Genomic DNA, 25067 nt, shown 5'->3' with positions numbered 1-25067 from the left:
ACTCCTGAGCATGGACTAAGTGCCTCCTCCTTCTCTCTCTCTCTCTCTTTTTTTCTCCTGCGCATGGGCAAAGCGTCCCCCCCCCTTCCTCTCCTCTCTCCCTACCCACGCACATAGTCTGAGTGTGGGCAGAGTGCATTACTTCCTTCCTCCCTTTCAAAATGTCTTCCTCCTTGGCTCTCCTGAGCATGGGTAGAGTCCATTACCCCCTTTCTTCCTCACAAAGCGCATTCCCATCTTCCTCCCTTGCACTCCTGAGCATAGGCAAAGTGTCTCCTCCTTCCTTTCTTTCCTTGTTCTCCTGAGCATGGGCAAAGTGCTTCCTACCCTCCCTTGTATTCTGAGCATGGGCAGAGTGCATTACTCCCTTCCTCCCTTCCAAAGTGCAGGGACGTAGCTAGGATTTTAGGAAGGGGGGGGTCCAGACTAAGTGCCACCATTATAATGGGGCTTGAGTGCGGCGGCGCAGCAGCACACTCCATTCATTTTTCTAATGGAAGGGGGGGTCCGGACTCCCAGATCCCCCCCCGGCTACATCCCTGCAAAGTGCCTCCCTCCTTGGCTCTCCTGAGCATGGGCAGAGTGCCTCCCTCCCTCCTCTGCTCACCCTGCTGAGCTTGACCCAGAGGCCCTGTCCGTTGCAGTACTCCTCTCCGCTGGCCCGGACGCAGGCGCCCTTGCGGAGCTCGATGGCCACCCTCCCGCCGCCTCCTCCTGCTCCTGCTGCTGCTCCTGCTCCGGGGCCCTTCGCCCTGAGGCTGCCGGCGCCGGGGCTCTCCCAGACGGAGAGGAGGCTGCGGCCGAGGGCCGAGGCGGGTCCCGGGGGGGCGCTGGGGTCCTTGCAGAGCTTGTACTGGACCTCGCGGGGGACGAAGGCCAGGGAGGGCGGCAGGGGCCCCGCTCGCCTCAGGCAGCCGATGGCCTCGCTCAGGAAGCGCAGGCGCCCCAGCAGCTGGTGCGGCGGGGAAGAGGAGGAGGAGGAGGAGGAGAGCGGAGAGGGGTCCCCGCCGGAGGGAAACATCATCGTCCCCCGCAGGCCCCGCGCCTCCTCCTCAGGGACTACGAGGAGAGGGACAGGCCTTGCTTCCTGGTGCAGCCTTCCCTCCTCCTCCTCCTCCCATTCCCAGCAGCCTCTGAGGAGGAGGAGGAGGAGGAGGAGAGCACCGCCAGGCCCAGAGAGGCCTCACTGCAGGAATAATCCGCCTTGAGGCCGCTTCAACTGCCCTGGCGCCAGTGCTAGGGAATCCTGGGAACTGCAGTTTTGTGAGAGACACATTTCTCTGTCAGAAAGCTGCCATAAGCCACAATTCCCAATGTTCCCCAGCACTGAGGCCAGAACACTTAACGCAGCCTCATATGACTGTATATTTCTTTGGCTCAAACCCTATGGCAGTGGGCCCCAAACCCTGCCCTTTAAGAGCTTTTGGACTTCAGCTCCCAGAAGCCTCAGCCATGTCGGCCAATAGTCAGGGATTCTGGGAGCTGAAGTCCAAAAGCTCTTAAAGGGCACGGTTTGTGGATCACTGCGGCCTATGAGTTTCTGGGAACTACTTTCGGAGCCAGTGTGGTGGAAGGGGGTTTAGCAACAACAGCAGCAGCATAGTTTTTTGTGGCTGTGAGGCCGTGTTCTGGCGTTTCGCCTGCATCTGTGGCTGGCATCCCTCAGAGAAGCTTCCTAAAAACATGGCCTCTGAAGATGCCGGCCACAGACACAGGCAAAACAGCAGGAATCAATTGTTCCAGAACATGGCCATGTGGCCCAAAAAGCTCACAGAAAACTATGACATGCAGCTCTATGACTCTATGATTCTGTGGATACCAGCCATGAAAGCCTTCGGCTTCACAGCAGCATCGTCTAGGAAAGGTCATGCTGCCAACCTTTTTCAGTTAGCCTCAAAGCTGCTACAAGATCTCTCTACATACTGAGAAAACAGCAGGAACAACAAAGCTGGAAACTGACACCACTTTGACTGCCATGGCTCAATAGCATGGCATTCTGGGAAGAGTACAGCCTTGTGACGTACTTGGAAGCCCCCCAGTTTCTTCAGAGTTGCTTTGGAAAGAATTACATCCTCTGGATGAAGAAAAACCAGTGATTCCCTATGAGGAACAACTTAGGGAGCTGGGGATGTTTAGCCTGGAGAAGAGAAGGTCAAGAGGTGATATGATAGCACTGTTTAAATATCTGAAGGGATGTCATATTGAGGAGGGAGCAAGCTTGTTTTCTACTGCTCCAGAGAACAGGACCCGGAACAATGGATGCAAGCTACAGCAAAAGAGATTCCACCTCAACATTAGGAGGAACTACTGACAGTAAGGTCTGTTCGACAGTGGAACAAACTCCCTCAGAGTGTAGTGGAGTCTCCTTCCTTGGAGATCTTTAAACAGAGGCTGGATGGCCATCTGTCGGGGATACGCTTACTAAAAACATCAAGGCCATCCTGCTTAAATTAAAACATAATTTGTTTCCACGCTGCAGGAGGAGTTTGTCCAGAAGATTAACATTAAATATACAGCTGTGCACAGTTGGCCTTAAGGTTGCCATAAGTCAGAAAGGAAGGCACACAACCACAAGGCCCAAAGCTGATAAAAACCTCTGGAGTTCGACTCCTCCCTAGTTATGCTGTGTGCTTCCAGCCTGTAGATAAAAATGGACTTAACCACAGCACCACTTGGGATGTGCTAGATAAAAAATAAGGGGAGGTATGGTCAAATGCAATTCTGCCTGTTTCTTTGTTTTTAACATTTACTCACTTGAGAACCCATGGATTATTAGATCATATAATATGTACCTCTATGGTCTCAAATAGAAGCCCCATATTTTGCAGAAGTGCACACAAAAATGGGGCCACTGCCTTCTTAATATTCACCTGTAACCCTGCTTTAGGGTTTTGTGTATGCAACAGTGTTAACGGCTGCATCCGCAATGCAGAATTAATGCAGTTTTGTACCCCCTTTAACTGCCATGGCTCAATACTATACAATTCTAAGATTTGTAATTTTGTGACATGGGTCCAAAACACACTGCACAAATAATCCAGTTCCAGACCTTCCCTGGTTCACTGCTAGGGAATCCTGGGAATTGTAGTGGCACTAACAGAGAAGGCTCAATGTCTCCCAAAACTACAGATACCAGAATCCCCTAGCAGTGAGCCAGGGCAGCTAAAGCGGTCTCAAAGTGGATTATTTTTTTGCAAGAAGAAAGGATTTCCATTTCTAGGAGTGTTTATAATTAGTGTGGCAGCAGCCTCTGTCTCCTCTCTGCCTTGGTTTCTCCCCTTTTCTGGAGGTGCCTCTACAGCGTGGATTACGGTAAAGCCCTCCATTTGGTCAGAGTGGGAGTCCCCCAATCTGACCAATGGGAGCTGGCTGGGAGAGAAGGCGGAAGAGGAGCGGGAGGTTCCCTCCTGGGAGGCTGCAAGGCTGGCAATCATTGGAGGGAAGAGAGGATGGAGGCGACCATGTGAGTAGCTGGGGCAGGAAGGGAGACAGGTCCAAGGGGAAGGGCTCTGGGGCTGCCCTCTCAGGTGGGCAGGGAGGGAGGACATAGGGGGGCACACTTGGCCCTCCTTTGCCAGGACATGCCCTACATTTCCCCCTCTGTCCAGGAAGAATTCCAAAATGTCCTCCATTTGGATCAGGCATTTCCATTTCTATGGCAGGGTAATCAGACTTGGTCCTCCTTTTCCAGGACACGTTCTCCATTTCCAGCTTCTGTCCAGGAAGAATTCTAAAATGCCATCCATTTGGAACATTAATTTATATTTCTATGTCCGGGTGATCGGACTTGGTCCTCCTTTTCCAGGACATGGTCTACATTTCCAGCTTCTGTCCAGGAGGAATGCCAGAACGTCCTCCATTCTGAGTATGAATTTACATTTATATGCAAGGTGACCAGACTTGGACCTTCTTTTCCAGGACGTGCTCTACATTTCCAGCTTCTGTCCAGGAGGAATGCCAACATTTCCCTCCATTTGGAACATGAATTTACATTTCTATGGCAGGGGGACCACACTTGGTCTTCCTTTTCCAGGACATGTTTTACCTTTCCACCTTCTGTCCAGGAGGAATTTCAAAATGTTCTCCATTTGGAGCAGTCATTTACATTTACTGTATATGAAGGGTGACCAGATCTCGTCCTCCTTTTCCAGGACATGCCATACATTTCCACCTGCTGTCCAAGAGGAATTCCAAAATGTCCTCCATTTGGAGCACTTTTGAGACTAACCGGAAAGAAAAAAGCTGGCAGTACGAGTTTTCCTAGGCTTGAGCCTACTTCCTCAGATGCATGCATAGTTTGTTGTGTCACCAAAGGTCTCTGTCAAAGAAGGCTAAATGTCTCACAAAACTATAAATCCCAAAATTCCATAGCATTGAGTCATGACAGTTAAAATGGTGTCAAACTGCATTAATGCATGCATCTGAGGTGTATGTGTGTGTGTTCTGTGCCTTCAAGTTGTTTCTGAATTATGGCAAGCCTACTAAAGTGAACCTATCATGGGGTTTTCCTGGCAAATTTTTGCTGTTAGCTTTCCCTGAGGCTAAGAGTGTGTGTCCCAAGGTCACTCAGTGGTGTTTCATGGCCAAGTGGGGATCTGAACTCTTATTCTACATCACCATATACGAATGTGAGCGCTGGACAATAAAGAAAGCGGACAGGAAGAAAACCAACTCTTTTGAGATATGTTGATGAAGCGTGCCAAGGATATCATGCATGGCCAAAAAGACAAACAAGTTGGTTCTAGAACAGATCGAGCCTGAACTCTATTATAGAAGCCAAAATGACTAAATTGTGGCTGTCATACTTTGACCACATCATGAGTCAGCATGACTCATTAGAAAATACAATGATTCTAGGAAAGATAGAGGGTAGTAGAGAGGACAACTGCACACCAGACAGATGAACTCAATCTGCAGGACCTGGGTGAGCAGTGCAGAGAAGGACTGAGGATCTTGGAGATGTCTCATCCGTAGGCCACCATGAGTTGGGGACAACTCAAGGGCAGTTAACAACAACAACAACTCTATTGTAGTCCAACACTCAAACCAGCATGCAACTCTGGCCCTCATAGATTTACACATGTCCCATCTGTACAGGCAAGCTGGCAGAGGGAGTAAAAAGTCAGAGCTATGCTGGGAAGTCCACTGGGATTGCAGTCCTGATGTTTTGGCAACTAATGTTGCTAGTAGACTGGTGGCTGAGCTCACTGACTTATGCTGAAATGCCATACCAGAAGGCACAGGTATGGTAAAGGAAACAAGGTTTCCCCCTGTTTCTTGCTGTTTCTTTTTAAATAGTAATGCACAGCGATATGGAGTAGGTTTATTGTGCTGGGAGTGAAGATTGAGCAGACTCAAATGGGTAGTACTGGGCAGATTTACTTGAAAATGTGCTCAACTGAGCACAGTGGGGTTTACTTCTGAATTAGTACAATCAGTTCCTCATATCCATGGATTCCTATTGGATTTTGTAACCAAACCCCAGTGGATACTAAGGGCTCACTGTATGTGCAGGGGTGCATTTCACAATGGCAGACCAGAATAGGAGCTTTCAGACTTTGTCCTGATGTCTTAAACACTGAATTGTACCACTGTTTAAAGTGATGCACTACATAGTGTCACCAGTTCTGTAACCAATATGCTGTTTCCCTTGAAAGCACGAGTTCATCAGAGTGATGATAAAGAGATATTACTGTTAAGTACATTTGGTTTGTCAGATAAATTACCCCGTTATTTAAAACTACAGAGAATTGGCAGAGTAAAAGCATCTCAAAGTCAGCCAACTATTTTTGTACATTTACAAGAGCAGTAAATGTTTGGGGAAATGTTTAGCAATTTTTTCACACTGTTTTATCAACATAGGAAAGTAGTTGTAGTAATGTACTTTTCTGTCCACTCAAGCATTTCTACCACATGATATTGAAGACTGAAGAGAAATTGAATATAGGAGTAGAACTACGTAGATACATTACACAGAGGCTTGGAGGAGCTTTCTGTCCATTTTGGGAAACAAGCTAAAGACTTTGTAGGGTTATTTTTAAATTGGAGACCATTTTGACTGAAATTTGTTGCCAACGTAAATTTGACCCAGTGAAACTGTCTTCATACTGAATACACTGTGAACACATCATAGTTACACTGTTTTTAGGATGTTAATCTCTTTGGCCTGCTTATATTACTTACCCTAATATACTTATGAGTGAAGTTTGCTTCTAAACATTGATAGTAATTGTAATCAGGTCTGAGAAAGGTAGGAGATACTTGGTCTGATGTTTTGCAGCAGCCTACAGAGGGCGTCTCCAAGATTGAGCAAAAGAAGCCGGAGCTCTCATAATATAGCTCCTTGGGTTTTGCTAGGCTTTGCCAGTTGTTATTGCCTCCCTGTTCACTTGCTCCGTTCTTTTTGGAGGCTATTTGTAGTGATTTATTGGATCTGCACTAGAACTCTTCTAAAGCAGGATATGGTTTGCTCAGGTGGTCCTATAGTTGGAAGAGCAAATTTCTTTCTCTTGGACATTTTTTAAAGCACTACATAAAGAGTTATAGTGTAAAAGTGCCATTTACTGTAATTGATACACTATGACTATAGCATTATAACTCGGAAGAAGGAGAAGGAAAGAGAAGAGGACATATTGTCTTGCTGTGTCTTGGAATTAAAAATAAGCTCACCCATGTATTTTTAAAAAAATTCAAGATCTACAGCAACAAGTATTACAATCTACTAACATTTCCCATTTGTGGAGGAGTCCAAACAATGTTTTGCTGTCCTGTGATCATGCGGGGCCACTGTTCTGCCTCTTACTGATAATTTTAATCAGTGACTGTTCATGGGCTGTGCCCCTATGCATGTCTGTGGGTTTCCCTGGCCAGTTAGTTAGTTTCAAAGAAAATAGGTTGTAGGGAAAGCTAAGCAGTCTGCATCTCTGTGGTAACAAAGCACATGGTGGTATTCAGTCAAGAAAAGAAACAGTCTGTAAATATGATAGCTTTTGGTAGGTTTTAGTTATACTGCATACTTATGGATTAGCTTCCAATTCCTTCCTTAGCCAAATGCCTTTCCTTCTCTGTTAAGGGGATTTCTCAGAGAGATAGATATCTAGTGAACTGAGCCTTGGCATTTTGGTGTACAAGAGAATACATCTGAATTAAAAGCCTAATTCCTTGCACTTCCTTCCCCAATAACCTTTTCCCAAGAGCATATGTATAGTAAGAACCTTTTAATTTGGACTGCCTTGCTTAGTGCTGTAGAATGACATGACTGTAAAAATAATCCATGCAAATGAGCATTCTGCCTTGCTTAATTCCATTACATGATGGCATTATCTTTGCACTTTTCTTGTTTAGACCTACAGGATTTCCAGAACTTAAGAATGATTCTTTCCTTCGTGCAGCACGAGGAGAAGAGACAGAGTACACCCCTGTGTGGTGCATGAGACAGGCGGGAAGGTACCTCCCAGGTAAGTGAAATAATTGAGAGGCTTGAGCTTAAGGAGGGTGCAGAGGACCTGTGGTCCTCTAGATATTGTAGGGAACATTCCCATTATCCCTGGCCACTGGACATGCTGGCTTTGGCGGATAGGAGCTTAAGTCTATCAGTCTCTTTAAAAAAAAACACCCCTATTGCTCTTGAGCAGTGATCTCCCTGTTCTTAGGGTTGTTTATGCAATTGTTTGTGCCAGTGAGGTGTATTAGCCACAAAATTCTTGATGAAGTTTTTCAGAAAATTAATTGTGAAGAGGGAATAGTATATCCTCAAAGCCAGAATTTGGGGGAGGTCCTGGAAGCAAGTTGTCAACATGAGTCTGGGAGAAATTTAAAATATGTCTGAAAAGCTTTAGAAGATAAGAAGGGTTGTTAGCACTGTACTAGCCCAAACACATCTGGAAGGTAAGCCGGTGGAGCTAGGAAAGAATCTTGCCCGAAAATCCAGAGAACTTCTGCCATTCAGAATTGAGAGTATTGGGACAGATGAACTAGTGGCTGACTCAGAACTGAATAGGTTTCTGTGTTCCTTATCTTTTCCAGTATCCTGTTTCCACAGTAGCCCACCAGGTGCTTGTGGGAAGCCCACAAGTCAAACAGGAGTATAATAGAATCCTTCCAGTTACATCCTAGCACAGCTGATACTGGCCACTGATAGCTCTGTCAGGAATTTGTTTGATTCCCTTTAAAGCCATCCAACTTGATGGTCATCACTGCATCTTGTGATAGCAAATTCCATAATTTATTGAAGCACTATGTGAAGAGATAATTCTTTTGATAGTCCTGAATTTCTCTCCATTCACCTTCTTTGAATGATGTCTAAAGGGACTGGAAGGAACATGAAGAGTAGTGGTCCTGTGCTTTTGGTTATTTTCCTAGTGAAGTTTCTGTTACTGACATAGATAGCCTTTTTTCTGTTCTCTAAGCCCTGCTTCTCTAGGATTTAATGCCCTTTGAGCATCTTTCCTTATCCCTTCCCTCAGTTTTCTGGCCTTTTTGCAGAATTCCGTGAGACTCGAGCAGCTCAAGATTTCTTTGCAACCTGTCGGTCACCAGAGACATGTTGTGAACTCACACTGCAGGTGAGGGGGGGTGCTCCTGGAGAGAGGTCTATTTATCCATGTGTGCCTAGTTTAGAAGTAAAGATTGTTTGGGCTGTGCAGCCAATGGCTGGAGATAAGTATATTCTGTGACAGGTGTATTCTTTGGGAGGGAAGTATATTCTGTGGGAGGGAGGAGAAAGAGCAGGATAAAGAGGAGGTACATATGCATTCCAACATCCATGAGCATTTTGTACTAAGATTACCTTTGGATAGTTAGGGGGGAAAGTTCACAGTAGTAATTTATGTAAGAGTATGTATTGTGAATCTTTTTCTTGTCTACTCATTGGTATGAAACACATATTGCAATTGTGTGGCTCTGCTTCTTTCACCAGTCTGTACATTTGAACTCTAGTTAAATTACATTGTCATTGAAGATTGCTGTATTGAGAAAAATAATATATATCTTGGATAACAACAATAATCAAGGTTGTGGACGGGAGAAAAAATATTTGTAGGTGGAAGAACTGTCAGAGGAGTGAGATGCTAAAAATATTATTAATTTAACACCCCTTTAAATAAATGTTGGGGATGTCACTGCATTTCCATTCTTGCTTTATGCTTCTGGAATTATTCAGGCAAGAGCAAAACTATTTATAATTGCGAGAACTGGGCAAATTGGTTCTTGATTTACAAATGAGGCAGTAGTCAAGGAAAATTACTTATGCTTATGTCTCACTGAAAACAACAGGTTTACAATTAATTATAAGTGAATTATTTCATTGGCTACAGTTGTTCAATCAAAAGAAATACTGGCTGTATTGGACCTTGTATATCTGGTAAAATTTAAATTCAGATTTAAAAATTATGGGTGGGATGTGCTTGTATCCTGTATGAGTTCTGTTCATGACTCCAGTCTTCCTGAAACAAACACTGGCCTATTACAGACTGCCAAAATAAAGCTGCTTCATGTCTCTTTGGAGGTATGCTATTTAAATGATGCATGCATCCTAAGAATCTAGAAACTGCACCAAAAGCTGCACTCCAGTGCTTATGAATGGAGTGTGGCTTTGGTGCGACCTCCAGACTCTTAGGACCCATGCATCATTTAAATAGCATATCTCCAAAGAGACCCGAAGCAGCTTTATTTTGGCAGTCTGTAACAGGCCACTGTTTTATATTATTCAGTCAGTTGGGTGGGCGAGAGCTTCAAGCAAGTGGACTGCTTCTTGTACTTAAGGCATTATTTTGCTGTGCTACATAGTGCTTTTGAGGGCTCAGCTTGGGGCTGACTGCTAGACCTGGAATTTAATGTTTATAGTTGAGTGACCTGGCTGGGCAGATTGTGGAGAAGGAGACAAGTCTAATTCCCCTTAAAGAATATCTCCTCTGGGTTGTTAGGGCCTGGAACCTGCAATTCCCTTTTCCTCCTACCCGCTTCTGTGACTCTCTCCCCACAAGTTGCAGTTCAGCAATGTGTACAGTACATCCTAGAATAGGGGAAGGAATCATGTCACCCTCCAAATCTTGCTGGACTACAACTCCCAGTGATCCTAGGCAGTTAGCCAATTGTGAGGAATGCTGGGAGCTGCAGTGGATCAACATTTGGAGCACTACATAATTCCCACCCCTATCTTAGAGACTCACAGGTACTTGTTTTTATAGGGAAGGGTTGAGTGTTTCTTTTTCTTCTAATTTACCAAGTTAATACTTTACGTATATCAGTGAGTCCCTTAAGTATACAGAAACCACTAACTCGTTTTTAGGTAGCCTTCTTTTACTTCCACCCTGGTAGTACAGTGAATCCTGCAAACACTAGATGAGATGACAACGGATTGCTGACTGCTTTCTGGGGGCCCTGTGGATGAGACTTCTTCAAGCCCCTCTGTCCTCCACTGCTCTGCTTAGGCCCTGCAGATTTAGGTCTGTGACCTCCCAGATTAAGTCCAGCTACCTGGTTTGCTGTCTTTCTCTCTTTCTACTACCTTCTAGCTTTCCTTGCATTGTCATTTGTCTTTTGTAATGAGTCCTACTGTCTCATGATGTAGCCAAAGTACAATAGCCTCAGTTTTGTTATCTTGTCTTCCAAGGAGAGTTCATGCTTGATCTGTTCAAGGACCCATTTGTTTGTAATTTTGGCCATTCTCCGTATCCACAACACTCTTCTCCAGCATCACATCTCAAATTAGCTTATTTTCGTCCTATTGGTTTTCTTCAGTGTCCAGCTCTCACATCCATACATGGTGATAGTGAATACCATGGTTTGGACGATTCTAACTTTAGTGCCCAGTTGTATATCTTTACACTTTAGTATCTTGTCTGGTTCTTTCTTCTAACTGCATTATTACATTGTATTTATACGTCTTCTTCTGTTTTCCCTCACATCATGTAGGTTAAGTGTTCTTATATTTTTGACTTACTAACAAATTTTATTTGGCATTAACTTTCATGGAGTATAAGCCCACTTCACGAATCACAAAATGTCATGCCAAACAATGTGTTACTCTTGAAGGTGCTAAAATGCCTTTTGCTGTTTTTTCTAGAAAAGACTAAGGCTACATACAGGAAATTGTATTTTATATATATGAAATGTATTGATTTGATTTGATTTGATTTATATCCCACCTTTCTCCTAAAATGAGGAATAACGTGGCTGTTTCAGCACTGATGTTTCAGAATTAATGTGTACTCTGGAGGGGCATAAGTGTGTATAATACAGAATGACATAAAACCTAGATGCACTGATCTTCCACATTGTAGTTTGTTTCTGCTCAAAGAGGTCATGTCTGTCCAACATTTTTTTTTCTTTGATTCTTCTCATGCGTATATTTAAAGCTATCTTTGCTCTACTCTGATTGATGTGTGTACATTCTGGATGTCTTCCCTTCTCTACTTTCTGTCATTTCCTCACTTTCATTATTCTAGTATTTGCATGTCCTCTGTATTTTATTTATGTTCCTGTATTGTAACATCATTTCAGATATTTCCATTAGAACTGTTTTAGTAACGTTCATTAATCTTTTTCCTAAAAGCATGGTTTTACTCTTTGAAAATGTTATTAATACTTTAATGTTCCTTTTTGTTTGCCTCTGAAGCATTTTTATTCATTGTGACTGCTTTGGGATTTCTTCCACCTACTTTTTATACAATGTTTCCTTCTGTTTTTCCTCACTTCATTATACTATCTGCCAATATTTTTTCCGGTGTTTATTGTCTGTCTGACAGCATAGCTTTTAAACATTACTTTAGACTATTTTAAAATGTTCATGGTTTTTCAAAAATAAAATCTGCTTTTTATTTTCCCACATATTTGTCTTGTTCTGTCTGGGAATTAAATGACTTTTGACTTGAGGGGAAAAAAGCATGAACCTTCAGGTCACCTGTCAATTTATGGTAACACCATTAATTTTTCTTAGGCAAAGAATATGCAGAGGTGGTTTTGCCAATTCTTTCCTCTGAACTATAGCCTAAAGCACCAGGTATTCCTTGACAGTTCCCCATTCTAGTGCATACTCATAAAGCCTGTCCCTGCTTAGTTTCGAAGATTATATGGGATCTGGTGTCTTCAGACTATTTAATCATATGACTGGATATGATTTTGGAAAAATGCAGCTCCTTTATTTATACTTTTTGTTATATGTTAAATGTCTACTTTTTTGTTGAGACAATAGTTTTCCCCTTGTATTTACTGTTAAAAAAACATTGCCATCAGTTTAACTGACATTCTTTTGTCCTAACTTCCTAATGGTGTTGTATCCATACGCAAATTTTTTTTAAAAAAAATTATGATTTAGGTTCCTTCTTTCTATTACAGCCAGTGCTCTTTATCCATGGATTCAACCATCCATGGCTTGACAATACTCCAAAAAATGTAAATTTCAAAAAGCTAATCTTGATTTTGCCATTTTATATGAGGGACACCATTTTACTACATCATTGTACAAAATGAGGATCCATGGATTTTGGTATCCACGGAGGGTCCTAAAACCAAACCTCAGTGGATACTGAAGGCACACTGTAATTAATTCTATTTTTACTCCATACCCTTCTCACTTTTTTGCAGCAATCTTTTGTACTATATTTTCTTCTTCTCTTTGTTGGATCATGGGACACCAAGACAGTTGGGATGAGGATACTGGTGCCATCCAAAAGGGGCATTGTTGTCCTTCTTTTAAAACAAAATAAAAAATAACAAAACACTTGAGGAGATGTCATCTAGCAATCTGAAAAGCTCTGTATATTTTATTTATGGTGTGGGGAGGCACCACAGCCTGTCAGCTTGTCAGAAAAATAACGTTGTATGGGCCCAACTAATGCTTCTAGAACAGTGGTTCTAAACTTTTGGTCCTCTAGATTTTTGAGACTTCAACTACCAGAATTCCTGAACAATGAACATACTGACTAGGACTTCTGGGAACTGAAGTCCAAAACATCTGGAGGTCCAAAGGCTGAGAACCAATGCTTTAGAGGCTGAGAGGAAGCAAGTGGCATTCTCAAGATGTGATACATAACAGTTCCCTGTTGCTCCCAGGTCACCAAGATTCACTGGCAGCGCAAGTAGTGGACATATATACATATAGCCCTTATAACAATGTTATTTATTGGAGGAATGCAGGTGAGATAAGCTTGCCTAGGTCCAACATTTTCCTAGATATGAACACAATTTCTGTAGTAAGTTGGAACCAGAGTTTTGAAAAGTTAGTTTTGGAACTACAGCTCCCAGAATCCTTCGCTAGAATGATACGGAAGGGTAGCTGCTCTGCCTCAACAGAAATCATTCCCTTGCTTGTCCTCCTTTCTGGATTTGGACTCTTATATTTTATGTCTCCCTGATTTTTTTATCATATGCTGCCTTATATTTTCAGATTTCTTTCTTCACCATTGCCAGTGCTTTTACTTACTCTCTTTCCAATAATAATGTGTCTATTATTTATTTATTTACTTACTTGCTTATATATTACTGCTGCTGCTGCTGCTACTACTATTGTACTTCCTTTTCAGCCTTTGCGGCGTTTTCCTCTTGATGCTGCCATCATTTTCTCAGACATCTTGGTGGTGCCCCAGGTAAGAGATGTTGGAGTGAAGGATGTGTTGCTTATATAAGCATCTTGGTGCTCACAGACCCCACCCCTGAGACACAGGCTAAAAAAGTAGTTAAATTGAGGTTCCATACTGCATCATACTTTGTTTCCAGGCACTGGGCATGGAAGTGGTGATGGTTCCTGGCAAAGGACCTACCTTCCCTGATCCACTGAAGGGTGTAGAGGACCTGCTGAAACTTCACCAGAAGGTGGACGTGGCAGCAGAACTGGGCTATGTCTTCCAAGCTATCACATTAACACGGCACAAGTTAGAAGGGAAGGTGCCTCTGATTGGCTTCTCTGGTGCTCCGGTGAGTACTAATTCTTTGGAAATGCAAATTTGCCCGAGGAGACCCTCTGGATCTCTCCAGAGATGAAGGCAGAAGGGACATGTTAGCCACCTATGGTTGCCTGAGGCCAAGTAGATTCTGTATTGGATTGCTCTGTAGTTCTAGTGGTCAACTCTTTCAGAAAGTGGTTTCCAACCTTTGGCCCACCAGAGGTTTTAGACTTAAAATGATTGAGAGCCACTCCTGCAGGGAGAAGAGTACCATAGTATACCTTTAGTATGGCATATTTTGTACTCTCTTCCAATATGATTGGCCTCCCCCACTCTCCATGTTGTAGCCATTGACTTTATAGGTTAATCTTTAAGGAACTGATGGTGAAGCTGAGATGGTTGGATTGCATTCGACTATATTTTGTGCTGGGTGTTGAAGTTCAGTTTGAAAAATCTCTGTGTACATGTGTGTGTGTTTTAAAGAGATTTTTTATTGGTTCAAAATTCAGAACATGCATATATTTAGATTCAGAACACTTGCCAAAATTTGGAAGTGACTATGAGTAAGAGAACACATGTAATGCTTTTGGTGGTGGTGGGAGTTGGGTGGCTTTTTAAAGAGGGATTAGAGTTTAAAACAAATTGAGTTACTGGTCTCTCAATGTGGTTGAGAGGCATGGCTCCACAGTGAACATGTGATCAATTCAGAGAAGAGTGTTGCTGACTCAGAAATAAATTTTCCAAGTTGTAGATTTTCTTCGAGAAGGTGGCTTGGGTCTGGTGGGGCAGTAGGCCTTCATATCCATGTCTTGCCTTCACTTCCTGTTTGTTATCTGCCTCCCAGTGGACACTGATGTCCTATATGATTGAAGGTGGTGGTTCCAACACAATGGCCAAAGCCAAGGCCTGGCTCTACCGTCATCCCGAGGCCAGCCATCGTCTGCTCACATTATTAGCTGATGTAATTGTGGATTACCTGGTGGGACAGGTGGCTGCAGGTGCTCAGGTGAGTGAGAGTGGAAAGATGTGAGTCCAAAGTAGGCTCTCTTTGCTGTTTTCTATATAGAGCCTAGAAGAGACAGCTCAAATTTGTCAAGCAGTGGATATTAAAATATCTTGGAAAGATTATTCTTTTACTGAAATTCCCACACCTATTCCCACTAACATGTTTACTGGCCATGCTCACTGGGGATTCTTAATGTATAGGCTGGAATTTACTAAGGCAGTTATGAATTGATAGCCACCTTAGTTCTGTAACTATTTAGTGACTCCTGGCCTGACCCATCATCCCCACTTACCAGGCAGCAGCTGCTGTAATCAACAGGGTTCTATTCACTTGCTGATCAGGGAGCAGCTGGTTGACATTCCCACTTTCCTCCCATGAACAATCTCCATTTCATCGGCCAGAAGAAGGACCCCTGTCACCATTCTTCTTTGCACCAGAGATCGCTTGCATGAAGGAGTTGGTGGGATCATCAGTTGGCGGCTTCCTAACTGACAGGGAAACAGAGTCTGATTGACCACAGTGGTTGCTACCCAGTGAGTGGGAATCAGGGGACTTCATAGGCCCCCTGTACTAGGGAGTGTATAGGGATCAAGTAACTTGCAGATAGATCACCAGAAGAGGGTGATCCAGCTGCTTCTTTAGCTAATGACAGCATTGTACAGTCGCGCCTCGCCATACACTGCCTTTTTATAGGCGGCTTTGAGCATAGGCGCTCAAAGCCGCCGGCGCGTGCGGGGCAGAAGGGGCGGCGCGTCCCATTCAATTGAATGGGTGTGTGCGCCCCGCCTGCGCCGCCGCGCACGAGCCCCATTGTTTCCAATGGGGCTCGAGCATAGGTGGAATTCGCCTTACGCGGAGGGATCCAGAATGGATCCCCTGCGTAAGGCAAGGACCCACTGTACAACATATTTCCACTTTATTTAATCAATCCATTAACTAGTCAGTGTAGGTACTACATATTTTAAAAAAACACACAACAGTAAAAATAAGGGCGACAAAGTCACATTCAAAGCTTTTTCATATTTATTCAAAAGCAAGCTCCAGAGGGGGTTTAAACATAGAACTAACTTTTAAATAAGTGTGTTCAGGATGGCAACCTGAGACAATTCAAATGTAGAATATGTTACTGTTGAAGAACTCTGGATTATTTTCTAGAATTATTTTCTTCTACCCAAAAAGTTGAGGTTGGAAAGCATGAATTATTCTTTTTGGAGGAGGACTGTGGAAGGGGCTACCTAGAGATAAAAGAAAGAGATATATGTCTCTGAGGAAGTGATAACTAGTTTCTTGCTTTTCTCTCTTGGCAGGCTCTGCAGCTTTTTGAGTCCCATGCTGGACATCTGGGACCAGAGCAGTTTTCAGACTTCTGCCTTCCGTATATCCGGTCCATTGCCAAGCGAGTAAAGACTAAGCTGCATGAAGATACCTTGCCTGTAGTTCCCATGGTAAGAGATGGGACAATTCATTTCCTTTAGCTTGTTCATATGGGATGCTTGGCATCACCTGGCTTTATAACCACCCTATCTGGAAGTACTGTTCTCAGTTTATCTTGAATGTACTATCACACAATAATAGCTTAAAGAAGGAACTGCTGCAGTCCATTCCATTTTCCCACAGAGGCTGTGCTGCCAGGCCATTGAAATACACTTCCCAGAAGAAATACAGACAGAGCAAAGGGCGAATTATTGATGAGTATAAGAGCTGTGGAAAAGGCCTACCTAGAACAGTATTCCGTTCCCACAGCGGCCAACTATATCTGCCTTTAGGAGGACTATAAGAAAGCTGGTAACCCTATTTCTTGTCCTCTCCAGTAACTGGTATACGGAGACACATTTATTCTGATACTTAGAGGCAATGTAGAGCCATCATGACTAGTAGCCATTAATAGCTTTATTATATAGAGTTGTACCTACATATGGGTATCTTCTTTGATACCCATAATTCTGGCAAGCAGCAGAGGACAAGATAGTGGTGGGACAGAGGGTGCCTCCTTTTGTCAGGCCCCAGCTGTGAGAAATAAGGAATTGAGAGATCTACCAAACTCCCAAAATCACACCTACCCCAGCTCTCCAAATCACATCCACCCAGAATAGCTGAGGTGGTCTACTGACCTTAAAGTGTAGAATAACCTGTATTTTTTCAGAGATTTGAAGGTACAATTTTGATTACATCTGCCATTGGCTATATAGAGTAGGGCTGAAGAAAGTGTCCAAAATGGCCAGGCTGTGGGAACTTAGTGCGTTGAGTCAGTCTACCTCATTTGCACTCAGCCACACTCACTGAATCAATACATAGACTGAGATCCAACCTGAAGATAGCTGAGCATAAAGTTCCACCAGTGTAATTGTGTGGAAACCAAGGCACAAAAGAGGAAGGGCAATGGGAACCATCTGGGTTGTTTGGATAATACTGTGCCTAGTTGCTATCCAGTAGTCTTTGCAGTGCTCAGTACTGTTTCAAAAGAAGATACTGGATACCTTATAATGCAGTTTTAGAATCAGTAGTTCCACTAACATAACCACTAGTTATGCTGCCATAAAACCCATGAAAAATACTGGCAATGGGACAATCTGGAAGCGTGCCTGTCTCTGCCTGACTCCATTCATTATCCTCTATCTGGGGAGCAGGTTTAATTGCCAGCATTCATGTGAAAAGTGTCAGGTATCAGGGAATATGGAAGATCTCTGCCTGATAGGCTGCTGACGTGCTGCCTGTCATAGTAGGCAATACTGATCTGGATCCTCAAATCTATCCCTAGATTTCCCTCAAAATTACTTGTATTTTAAGCCAGTCTTGAGATGATGAGAGAGGAGGTAACAAGAGATATTCCAACACATTCCATGTGTTGGTCTGTCTGCTCCCTGCCATCATTTCATGTTTCCCAATTCCACTCTTGATCTAGTGTCCTGTCCCTTTTCTTTTTTTCTTTTTTTTTTGGGGGGGGGGAGAACAACAGTGAAGTTGTGCTTTTGTTTTACCACTAGAAGGCAGCCAAGTAACAGAGCAGTCCCAACTGTACAAGCCAATCTGGTAAAGCAAGGGTGGGCAAGAAGGGAAAGGGAGATTCTGTGCCTTCCCCCCCACCACCCGACCCATGGCAGTTTTCTCCAATGGGAAAAAACAAACCAACCCAGAAGACCATTTCCAGTTTTGGATAAAGGTTATTTTTTCTGTAAAAAAGGGAAGTGAGATTCAACACTCCTGAAGGTTCCAGCAGTCACCATTCTCCATTTTGGGGGGTAAGAGTCTGGAGAGGAAAAGGCCACCAAAAAGACATTGGTGGCCACATGATTTCCATCCTGGCAGTAAAGCACTGATGGCTGCAACGACCTGCCTGGTGTCAATAAAACTGGGTGCTTGTTTTGTGTCCCAGATTGCATCAAGTGAAGCACTGTTCTTGGGAAAATGGGCTTTTTGCAATTGAGTTGGCATGTTTTTGGCAGGGATGTCATCACCTGATCAAGAAGCCCCTTGGCATGCCTGGGTTATTCCCCGGAACTTCCTAACAGAGAGACAGAAAGCTGGAAGAATAGGCAAGGATACTGGCTTTTATGCCCAGACCTCGTGAAATCAGGGTCTGACCAGTTTGTGTCTGCAAGTTTTGGTGTGTGTGTGTGTGCATGTGTGCCTTCAGATTTTCTGTTGACTTATGGCAACCCCATGAATTTCATAGGGCTTTCTTGGGCAAGGAATACTCAGAGGTAGTTTTTCCAGTTCCTTCCTTTGAGTGTAGCCTACAGCACCTGGCAGGTATCTGGAATTCCATTTTAAAAGATCCTGCTCTGAACTGTGGCTTCACCAGTCTTGTTCACAATTGTGCTACAGCAAACTTGTTTTCCAAAGCTCTGGGACAAGCTTCTAAATATTGATGAACTGTAACTCCCAGCATTCCAAACACTTGGCTATTTAGAGGGCCACTATACTCATCCATTCTAACACTTTCATTTTACATGGTGGCAGAGAAATAAAGAGGTCTTGTATACAGGTGTTATGGAATTTTAAAAATTGTTTTTGTGTGCTTTGAAGCCATTTCCGACTTATGGCAACCCTAAGGCAAACTTATGACAGGTTTTCTTGGCAAGATTTGTTCAGGAGTTTCCTTCTGCCTTCCTCTAAGGCTGAGCAAGTGTGACTCACCTAAGGTCATCCATTGGGTGGGTGGGGATTTGAACCCTGGTCTCCAAAAAGCTGGCTGTCAGCTTTTTTCTGAGATGCAGAGAATGGAGGAATCACCACTAACTTCATATGATACACAGAAAACATATGTTCTCTAGTCTCTCTCCCAGACATGTGTTTGTGTGTGTGTAATTTGAAATTTTGAATATTTGTTGCCTCAAGTCTACAGTGTTATTCTGCTAGCTCTTCCTGTCTCCTCTTTCCTCCCAGATCGTCTTTGCCAAAGATGCACACTATGCACTGGAGGACTTGGCACAGTCTGGGTATGATGTTATCGGCCTGGACTGGACAATCCATCCTGAGGATGCTCGGTGAGAAACTTTTGGGGACTGTGCAGCATTCCTAGCTTGCTTTCCTTTGTATGCCATTTTTTCCCTGGTGTCAGACTTCCTCAGTAATTTGTATTAATGCAGTTCACAGAAGCAATGGCAATCATGAGCCCACATGAAGGGGCATTGTGGAAACAACAGACACTATGACCAGGCTGTTCTAACCATCTACAGCGGCTGTAAACTGTTCCTTTATTGGGTAGCCTGTAGGACAGGGCTGGTGGACCAGCAGACTTCCAGATGTTGCTTAGTTCCAGTTCCTACTAGACCACCTTAGCTTGGCCATTCAGTGGTGTGGTGAGCTGCAGTTCAACATATGAAGGCCACAGTTCACCAGCTCTTCACTTGGAAGATCCAAATTCTGCTCACATGTGATGGCTAAAAAATGAGGTATGAGCTGAGTGAGGCAGTGTTACAGACATGCCTTTGAATGCAGACTGATTTTTCAGTAATATCAGTGTTAGAATGAGACTATATACTAGATAGGACAGAATGTCCCATCCTCTGCTTCTAGGAAATTGGTTCTGTTCAGTGCTTCAGAATCTGAAGGCAGGAAAGAGACTATGGAGGGGAATGATAATTTGCTGTCCTGACTCAGCATGATAAAATCTGCATTTTAACTGGGATTAGCTAGATAGGCCTTGGACACCCATATGCAAGAATGTGATTGAAACAGGTGTTCTGTTTGTCGCCATCATTTGGTAAGGGGAGACATATGCAACTATCTTTAGCTGTTTTAGCTCCCTGCTGTAAAGTCAGATAACCTAGCCCCCTTCAGTACTCATTGCAGCTATGAATTCCATTAAATAACTTCCATTAATACATGTACTTTTTTTCTATTTCAGCCAGCGTATAGGAAAGGACATTACCTTACAAGGGAATTTGGATCCATGTGCTCTCTATGCCCCAAAGGTAAAGTCCGTAAGACTATTTAGTGCTGTAAATGCTACTTGCGCTATCTGACAGTGGAAGCAAAGGCTAACTATAGTAGCTTTTACCAGTTGTGGTAGATTAACAAATCTGGCAAAGCACCTGGCAATGGATTGGGTTATATATGTCCTGCTGCTGCTTGTGGTACATTTGAAGATAGGTACCTTTAGCTGCAAGTGGATTCTATGTTGTAGATGGTATGACAGCTTATTGACAGTTTTGCAGTTAGGAGCACCCTCTGAACTTACATGCTCCACCCTTCCAACTGTCCTGGTGTGAGGAACCATTTCAATTTGGGCAAGCTGGACTTAGCCATAAATCCAGTTTCCAAACCATAGAGTCAAAGCAGAGTTGAATGTAAACTCTGCCCTGTGATATGACATGGCAAATTAAGAAAAGGTGGGTAGGGGAGAAATGCCCATGCGAACCACCATGCAAACAAGCCACAATTTTCAGGAAAAAATGTACTGTTTCAATTGAGCCTCTGAAACACTCCCAGGATAAAGGTAGTGGTTGCAGAGCAGGGTTTGACCCTCCTCAGCTTCCTTACCAACTAATTCTTGTGTCTTGTTAGGAGAAGATTGGGGAGCTGGTGAAGAAGATGTTGGAAGGCTTTGGCACACAACGATACATTGCAAATTTGGGCCATGGCCTCTACCCTGACATGAACCCAGAACATGTGGGGGCCTTTGTGGACGCTATCCATGCACACTCTCGCCACCTCAATAAATGTAGATGAAGTCTTGGGGAGCAAGCTCTAATCTGGATAATGGAGAGTGTACTGTTCAAGCTGAACTGAGAAAATGCACAGGAAGAGTGCAGCTGGTTGTGGTAGCTCCAAAGTCAGCCTTCAGGCACTCACAAGAGAAGGGTGTTGGTTTTTAGTGGCATGCTATTAAAACATTTTCATCTCCACTCATATTGGCACTGTGTGTGTGTGTTATAAAGGAAGAGAGAGGGAGTAAACCAGCTTATGTACTGCCTCTGATATGGAATGTTTGGGCTCCAGGTTATTTGTGCAGGCTACAAAGCTTATCTGACATAAGTGTACTTCTGACGTTCTGTGAACACCTTTTGCTCTGTTACAGCTAGCCATACCTGTCCACCACTGCAGTGTTTACATATGACCCTTCCCCATCTATAGGAATCTTTTTTCTCTCATTCACCATTCTCGGATTTTTGCAAATTAAAATGTGCACATGCCAAGAGTGGTGCTGTCATGTGGGATGGGGAAAAAAAGAAGGGGGAGGGGGGAGAGAAGGATTGTAGCAATGGCTTCTACTAGCCATGTACAAACCATTTTCCTTTTCAGATGTCTGTTTTTACAGGGTGAGTGCATCCCATCTCAAGGCCAGGTATGATTATTCTCCCTGTAGCTTACTGTACCCAACGCAAGCTAACATATTCAAGGAGTTAAGGCAGAGAAATACTCATAACCAAGTAAATAACAATTTGCTATTTTTATGAAATCCATAATCTGTCGCTTAGGCCTCCACATCAGTTTAATGGTAGGGCCCAGCCCTGTTTTATAGCTGGCATTATTACCTGAATGACAGAGTAACGGTTCGAGTGATACAGAAATGGCATGGACATCTTCCTTCCTTTTTTGTTTATTAAACATGTCAAGAAGTTGTACACACAAAATTAAGGAGTCAGACGTGAAGAATGATACTTCTATGGCAACAAATACTGGGTGAGCTCAATTTTTCTGGCTTTGAGACCAGTTTCTCAGGATTCTTTTTAAAAAAACAAAAACAAAAAATTGGAGTCAGACATTAGGTAACTTTAATCCACATTTCCTAAACTACACTTCATCCCAATCCCTGCCCACCCCCTACTCCCTCCCTGCTCCTTTTAAAACTAGGACACATCGGAACAGGAGAATACAAAAACAACTGGAATAAGGAAGAGCTGTCTGGCTCCTACAACACCCCCTTCATTTCACTGGAACAAGATTTTAAAAAATAAGATGACTGCTAAGCAGTAGTGGGGAGTGGAGAAGGGAACTGTCCTTGGGAGGGCACCAGCCTTTGCAGTTGCCACCAAAGGCAACAGTTGACCAGTGGAATTGAAAATAAAAATATAAGCAAAGATCAGGGGGAAATGGGTTTCCTCTCCCCACCTGCATAAAGAAAAGACAGAACCCTTCCCACGTGCATGTTCAGAGGTATGCAAGTCTTGCACGCATCCATTCATCCATTCGCACATTGAGAAAGGCCAAAAATAGATTATTTACACTCTGGGCTCAACAGTTTCACAGATAGATACTTGGTTTCTTGGAATCTTTGTACTCCGTACTTGGAACCACAGTACAAACGAGCAGGTGCAGGAAGAGCATTATGGTTGGTATTGCCAGTGGGCCATGTCACACCCTGACAGTCTTGAAATGTTGAGGTGAATCTGGCTTTGCCGGTGCCAGCTTGGTCTCTTCCAAGGCTGCTGCATCCTGGCAGTTCTGCATAAACTCTGGATTCACTGCCACCAGCCAGATACGACCCACCCATCGCCTTCTTGGCCAACAGTGCTGGGGGAAAACCTGAGAAATGTTCATGTTTCTCATGTTCAGAAATGCTTAACAAGAACAAAAGAAATATACATATATATGTATCTCAGCCCACAACACATTTCAAGTATCCCCCAAACAAAAAGAGAATAATTATAAATAATTAGAACTTTACAATTTAATAATTGACACATATACTATTGTATTTACAGTATCATAAATGCTTCTGTTACTTTTACTAAAGCAATCCCTGAGAACAGTTAATGTTAGGTTTTTAATTAAGGGTCTTCACAAGCACGCACACACACACAAATGGTGAAATTTTTGCCAGTCTTGGTAGGATGTATGCCTCATAAGGCCACCAGGTGGCAACGTAAGAGGCTGAGCAACATACTTCCTTGTCTCCTTCATGGTGGTTTGCTTTTCAGCCTCCATCCACCTTGCCCTTTGGAAAAGAGGTATTCAACTTCCAGATTAGCTTTTGGTATTGCCAAGGTGTTTGCGAGTGAGTGGTGGGTGGGAAGCAAACCTTTCCAGCTGTGTTGCTTTTGGTATCTGTTCCTCAATCTGGGAATCCTCACCAGATAGAAAATACAGTCAGTCTTGCCCCCTAAGCATGATTCCACCAACTGTGATCAGGGTTTTCTTCTTCCTCATCCAAATCGCTCCCTCACTAACAACATGAGTTTCTTCTTGCCCTTGTAGATCTGCTTGAGGTTGTCGATGAACTGAGCAAACTGAATGTGGCCATCCTGAGCCAGCAGGAAAGTTTCCCTAGCTTTGCTGAGAAACTCTATGAACTCCCCATAATGCCGAGGGCTGATGTGGGTGAGCCGTGAGTGTGTGGTGTTGATGTAAGCACTTATTGTAGCATCCAGCAGCTGGCGCAATGGTGCTTTGTCTGTTGACATCAGTTTTCCAGAGTTCCTGCGGCCAGGAATGCCGGCAAGGCCTGGTGCGGTCATGGTGCAGCGTCGCAGGATGTCAGAAAGAACTGTGGCACAGTGCACGCTCTTCACCACCAGTGGAATAATGGCTGCCAGTTCATTCTTGCCCAGGGAGTGGCTGAGTGCGCATGCCCAAAGCACATCATTGATGGCAGGGTGTGTGTCTTGATTATAGGCAAGGTTGAGGTGTGTCATGGCCAGTGATGCCAGCTTGAAGGCTCGTAGCGGGTACCCGCGGTGCTCCATGTACCGTGCAATGGTGAAGAGTTGCGAGTAAGTCATGCCTGTGGAAGCAGCATCTATAACTATTTGGTAGGCAGTCTCAAAGGCGATGTGGTCCTTCTCACATAGGGTCAGAGCAGAAAGCGCACAGTTCTGGGGGTCCTTCATGGCACACTGTAGGGCCAGAGTGCGTGCGCAACTGGCCAATTCTTCTCGCTGTGAATAGTCCAGACTGAGGCGCAAGATAGTGTTGTGGGACATCACTGTTGCTGCTACTATGCTGGTGGCTTCAGTGGGGGTGAAGAGTGTATACCAGCTCTGCAAGATGCTGACCAAGGCCCTGACACCTGCAAGAAGGAAGCAAACTTTTCTCAGTCAGTGGTAAAACTGCAGCATGATACTGAAAATGGGAAGCCTAATATCTGATTTGATGGCAGGAAAACCTCTAGCTGGGTAATAAATTTGTCTGGTGTGTATTTCACTTAGAAGTTACTAAATTCAGACTTCCTGAATATGAGTTCAATCTATCTGGATGTCAAATCCATATAAAAAAGCAGATATCTGAGAAAGTGTACATGTCTTGTTGCTTACATACATGGAATTTATGTACACCTATGTTCTTTCATCAGTGTTGCATAAGAAGCTATCCAGTAAAATTTTATGCAATTCCCCCATTTATAGCTGGTGAATGTATAGGTGCCCAAGAAGCATGCAGGAGAAAAGAATAAATGTCTTGTGTTTCAGATCTCAATAGTATATGATTAGTGCTTAGGTAAGTGAAGTGCTTTGAATGTTCAAAAATGCTGTGTGAATGCTAAGTACTATTATATTGTCTTGATTTTGCTGCTCCATAGCATCGCACCATTTTCCAGTTGAAGAAATACTCACCCACTTCTGTCGCACAGGTCACCAGCCATCGCACCATCTCCCTTCGTCTCCAGTTCAATGTTGACAGGGTCATGCGCATAACCTAGAACAAAAAATGAGAGGAGGATTATTTTTCCCACTCTCAGGTGGTTACTAAGCACAGGGTTTGTATTTTCCTAGATCAGCCTATTCAGAATAAAGTCA

General features: G+C 43.6%; 4 protein-coding genes across 7 annotated transcripts in view; 2 read left to right on the top strand and 2 right to left on the bottom strand.

The window, feature by feature from the left end:
* Positions 1 to 1147, bottom strand: part of HECTD3 (HECT domain E3 ubiquitin protein ligase 3) — a 26313-nt gene extending 25166 nt beyond the window's left edge. The window contains exon 1 of the mRNA XM_042462827.1: positions 608 to 1147. Coding sequence (XP_042318761.1) covers positions 608 to 1024 — 417 coding nt within the window. The 5' untranslated portion in view covers positions 1025 to 1147. The remainder of the gene's footprint in view (positions 1 to 607) is intronic.
* EIF2B3 (eukaryotic translation initiation factor 2B subunit gamma) overlaps positions 1 to 25067 on the top strand; it is a 601892-nt gene that overhangs the window by 271955 nt on the left and 304870 nt on the right. The gene's annotated exons all lie outside the window — the stretch shown is intronic.
* On the top strand, positions 3328 to 21239 carry UROD (uroporphyrinogen decarboxylase). 4 transcript variants are annotated; one of them, XM_042462838.1, is made up of 11 exons: positions 3365 to 3463; positions 3692 to 3890; positions 7345 to 7457; positions 8485 to 8564; positions 13524 to 13586; positions 13717 to 13914; positions 14728 to 14889; positions 16197 to 16334; positions 19276 to 19376; positions 20240 to 20306; positions 20899 to 21239. In XM_042462838.1, exons 2-11 carry the CDS (start codon positions 3736 to 3738, stop codon positions 21061 to 21063), a joined length of 1242 nt encoding a protein of 413 aa, XP_042318772.1. In that variant the 5' UTR covers positions 3365 to 3463; positions 3692 to 3735; the 3' UTR covers positions 21064 to 21239. The 4 variants fall into 4 exon arrangements, with proteins under 4 accessions (XP_042318774.1, XP_042318772.1, XP_042318775.1 ...); XM_042462841.1 differs by having other exon boundaries at positions 3366 to 3463; positions 3692 to 3865; XM_042462840.1 differs by lacking the exon at positions 3692 to 3890 and having other exon boundaries at positions 3328 to 3463.
* ZSWIM5 (zinc finger SWIM-type containing 5) overlaps positions 21902 to 25067 on the bottom strand; it is a 167927-nt gene continuing 164761 nt past the window's right edge. The window contains exons 13-14 of the mRNA XM_042462826.1: positions 24885 to 24966; positions 21902 to 24343 (exon numbers count right to left, since the gene is read on the bottom strand). Coding sequence (XP_042318760.1) covers positions 23481 to 24343; positions 24885 to 24966 — 945 coding nt within the window. The 3' untranslated portion in view covers positions 21902 to 23480. The remainder of the gene's footprint in view (positions 24344 to 24884; positions 24967 to 25067) is intronic.

Source organism: Sceloporus undulatus, chromosome 4 (assembly GCF_019175285.1).
Source record: "Sceloporus undulatus isolate JIND9_A2432 ecotype Alabama chromosome 4, SceUnd_v1.1, whole genome shotgun sequence".
Taxonomy (NCBI): Eukaryota; Metazoa; Chordata; class Lepidosauria; order Squamata; family Phrynosomatidae; genus Sceloporus; species Sceloporus undulatus.
Note: the sequence above shows the minus strand (reverse complement) of the source record. Positions and strands in the feature narration are given on the sequence as shown.

Bases quoted from the DNA above. Each gene is read 5' to 3' on its own strand.
- UROD (XM_042462838.1), top strand. From the start codon at position 3,736: ATGCCATCCATTTGGAACATTAATTTATATTTCTATGTCCGGGTGATC. The intron at 7,458-8,484 runs GTAAGTGAAATA...GCCTTTTTGCAG, and splicing joins GGCGGGAAGGTACCTCCCAG to AATTCCGTGAGACTCGAGCA. The intron at 13,587-13,716 runs GTAAGAGATGTT...CTTTGTTTCCAG, and splicing joins ACATCTTGGTGGTGCCCCAG to GCACTGGGCATGGAAGTGGT.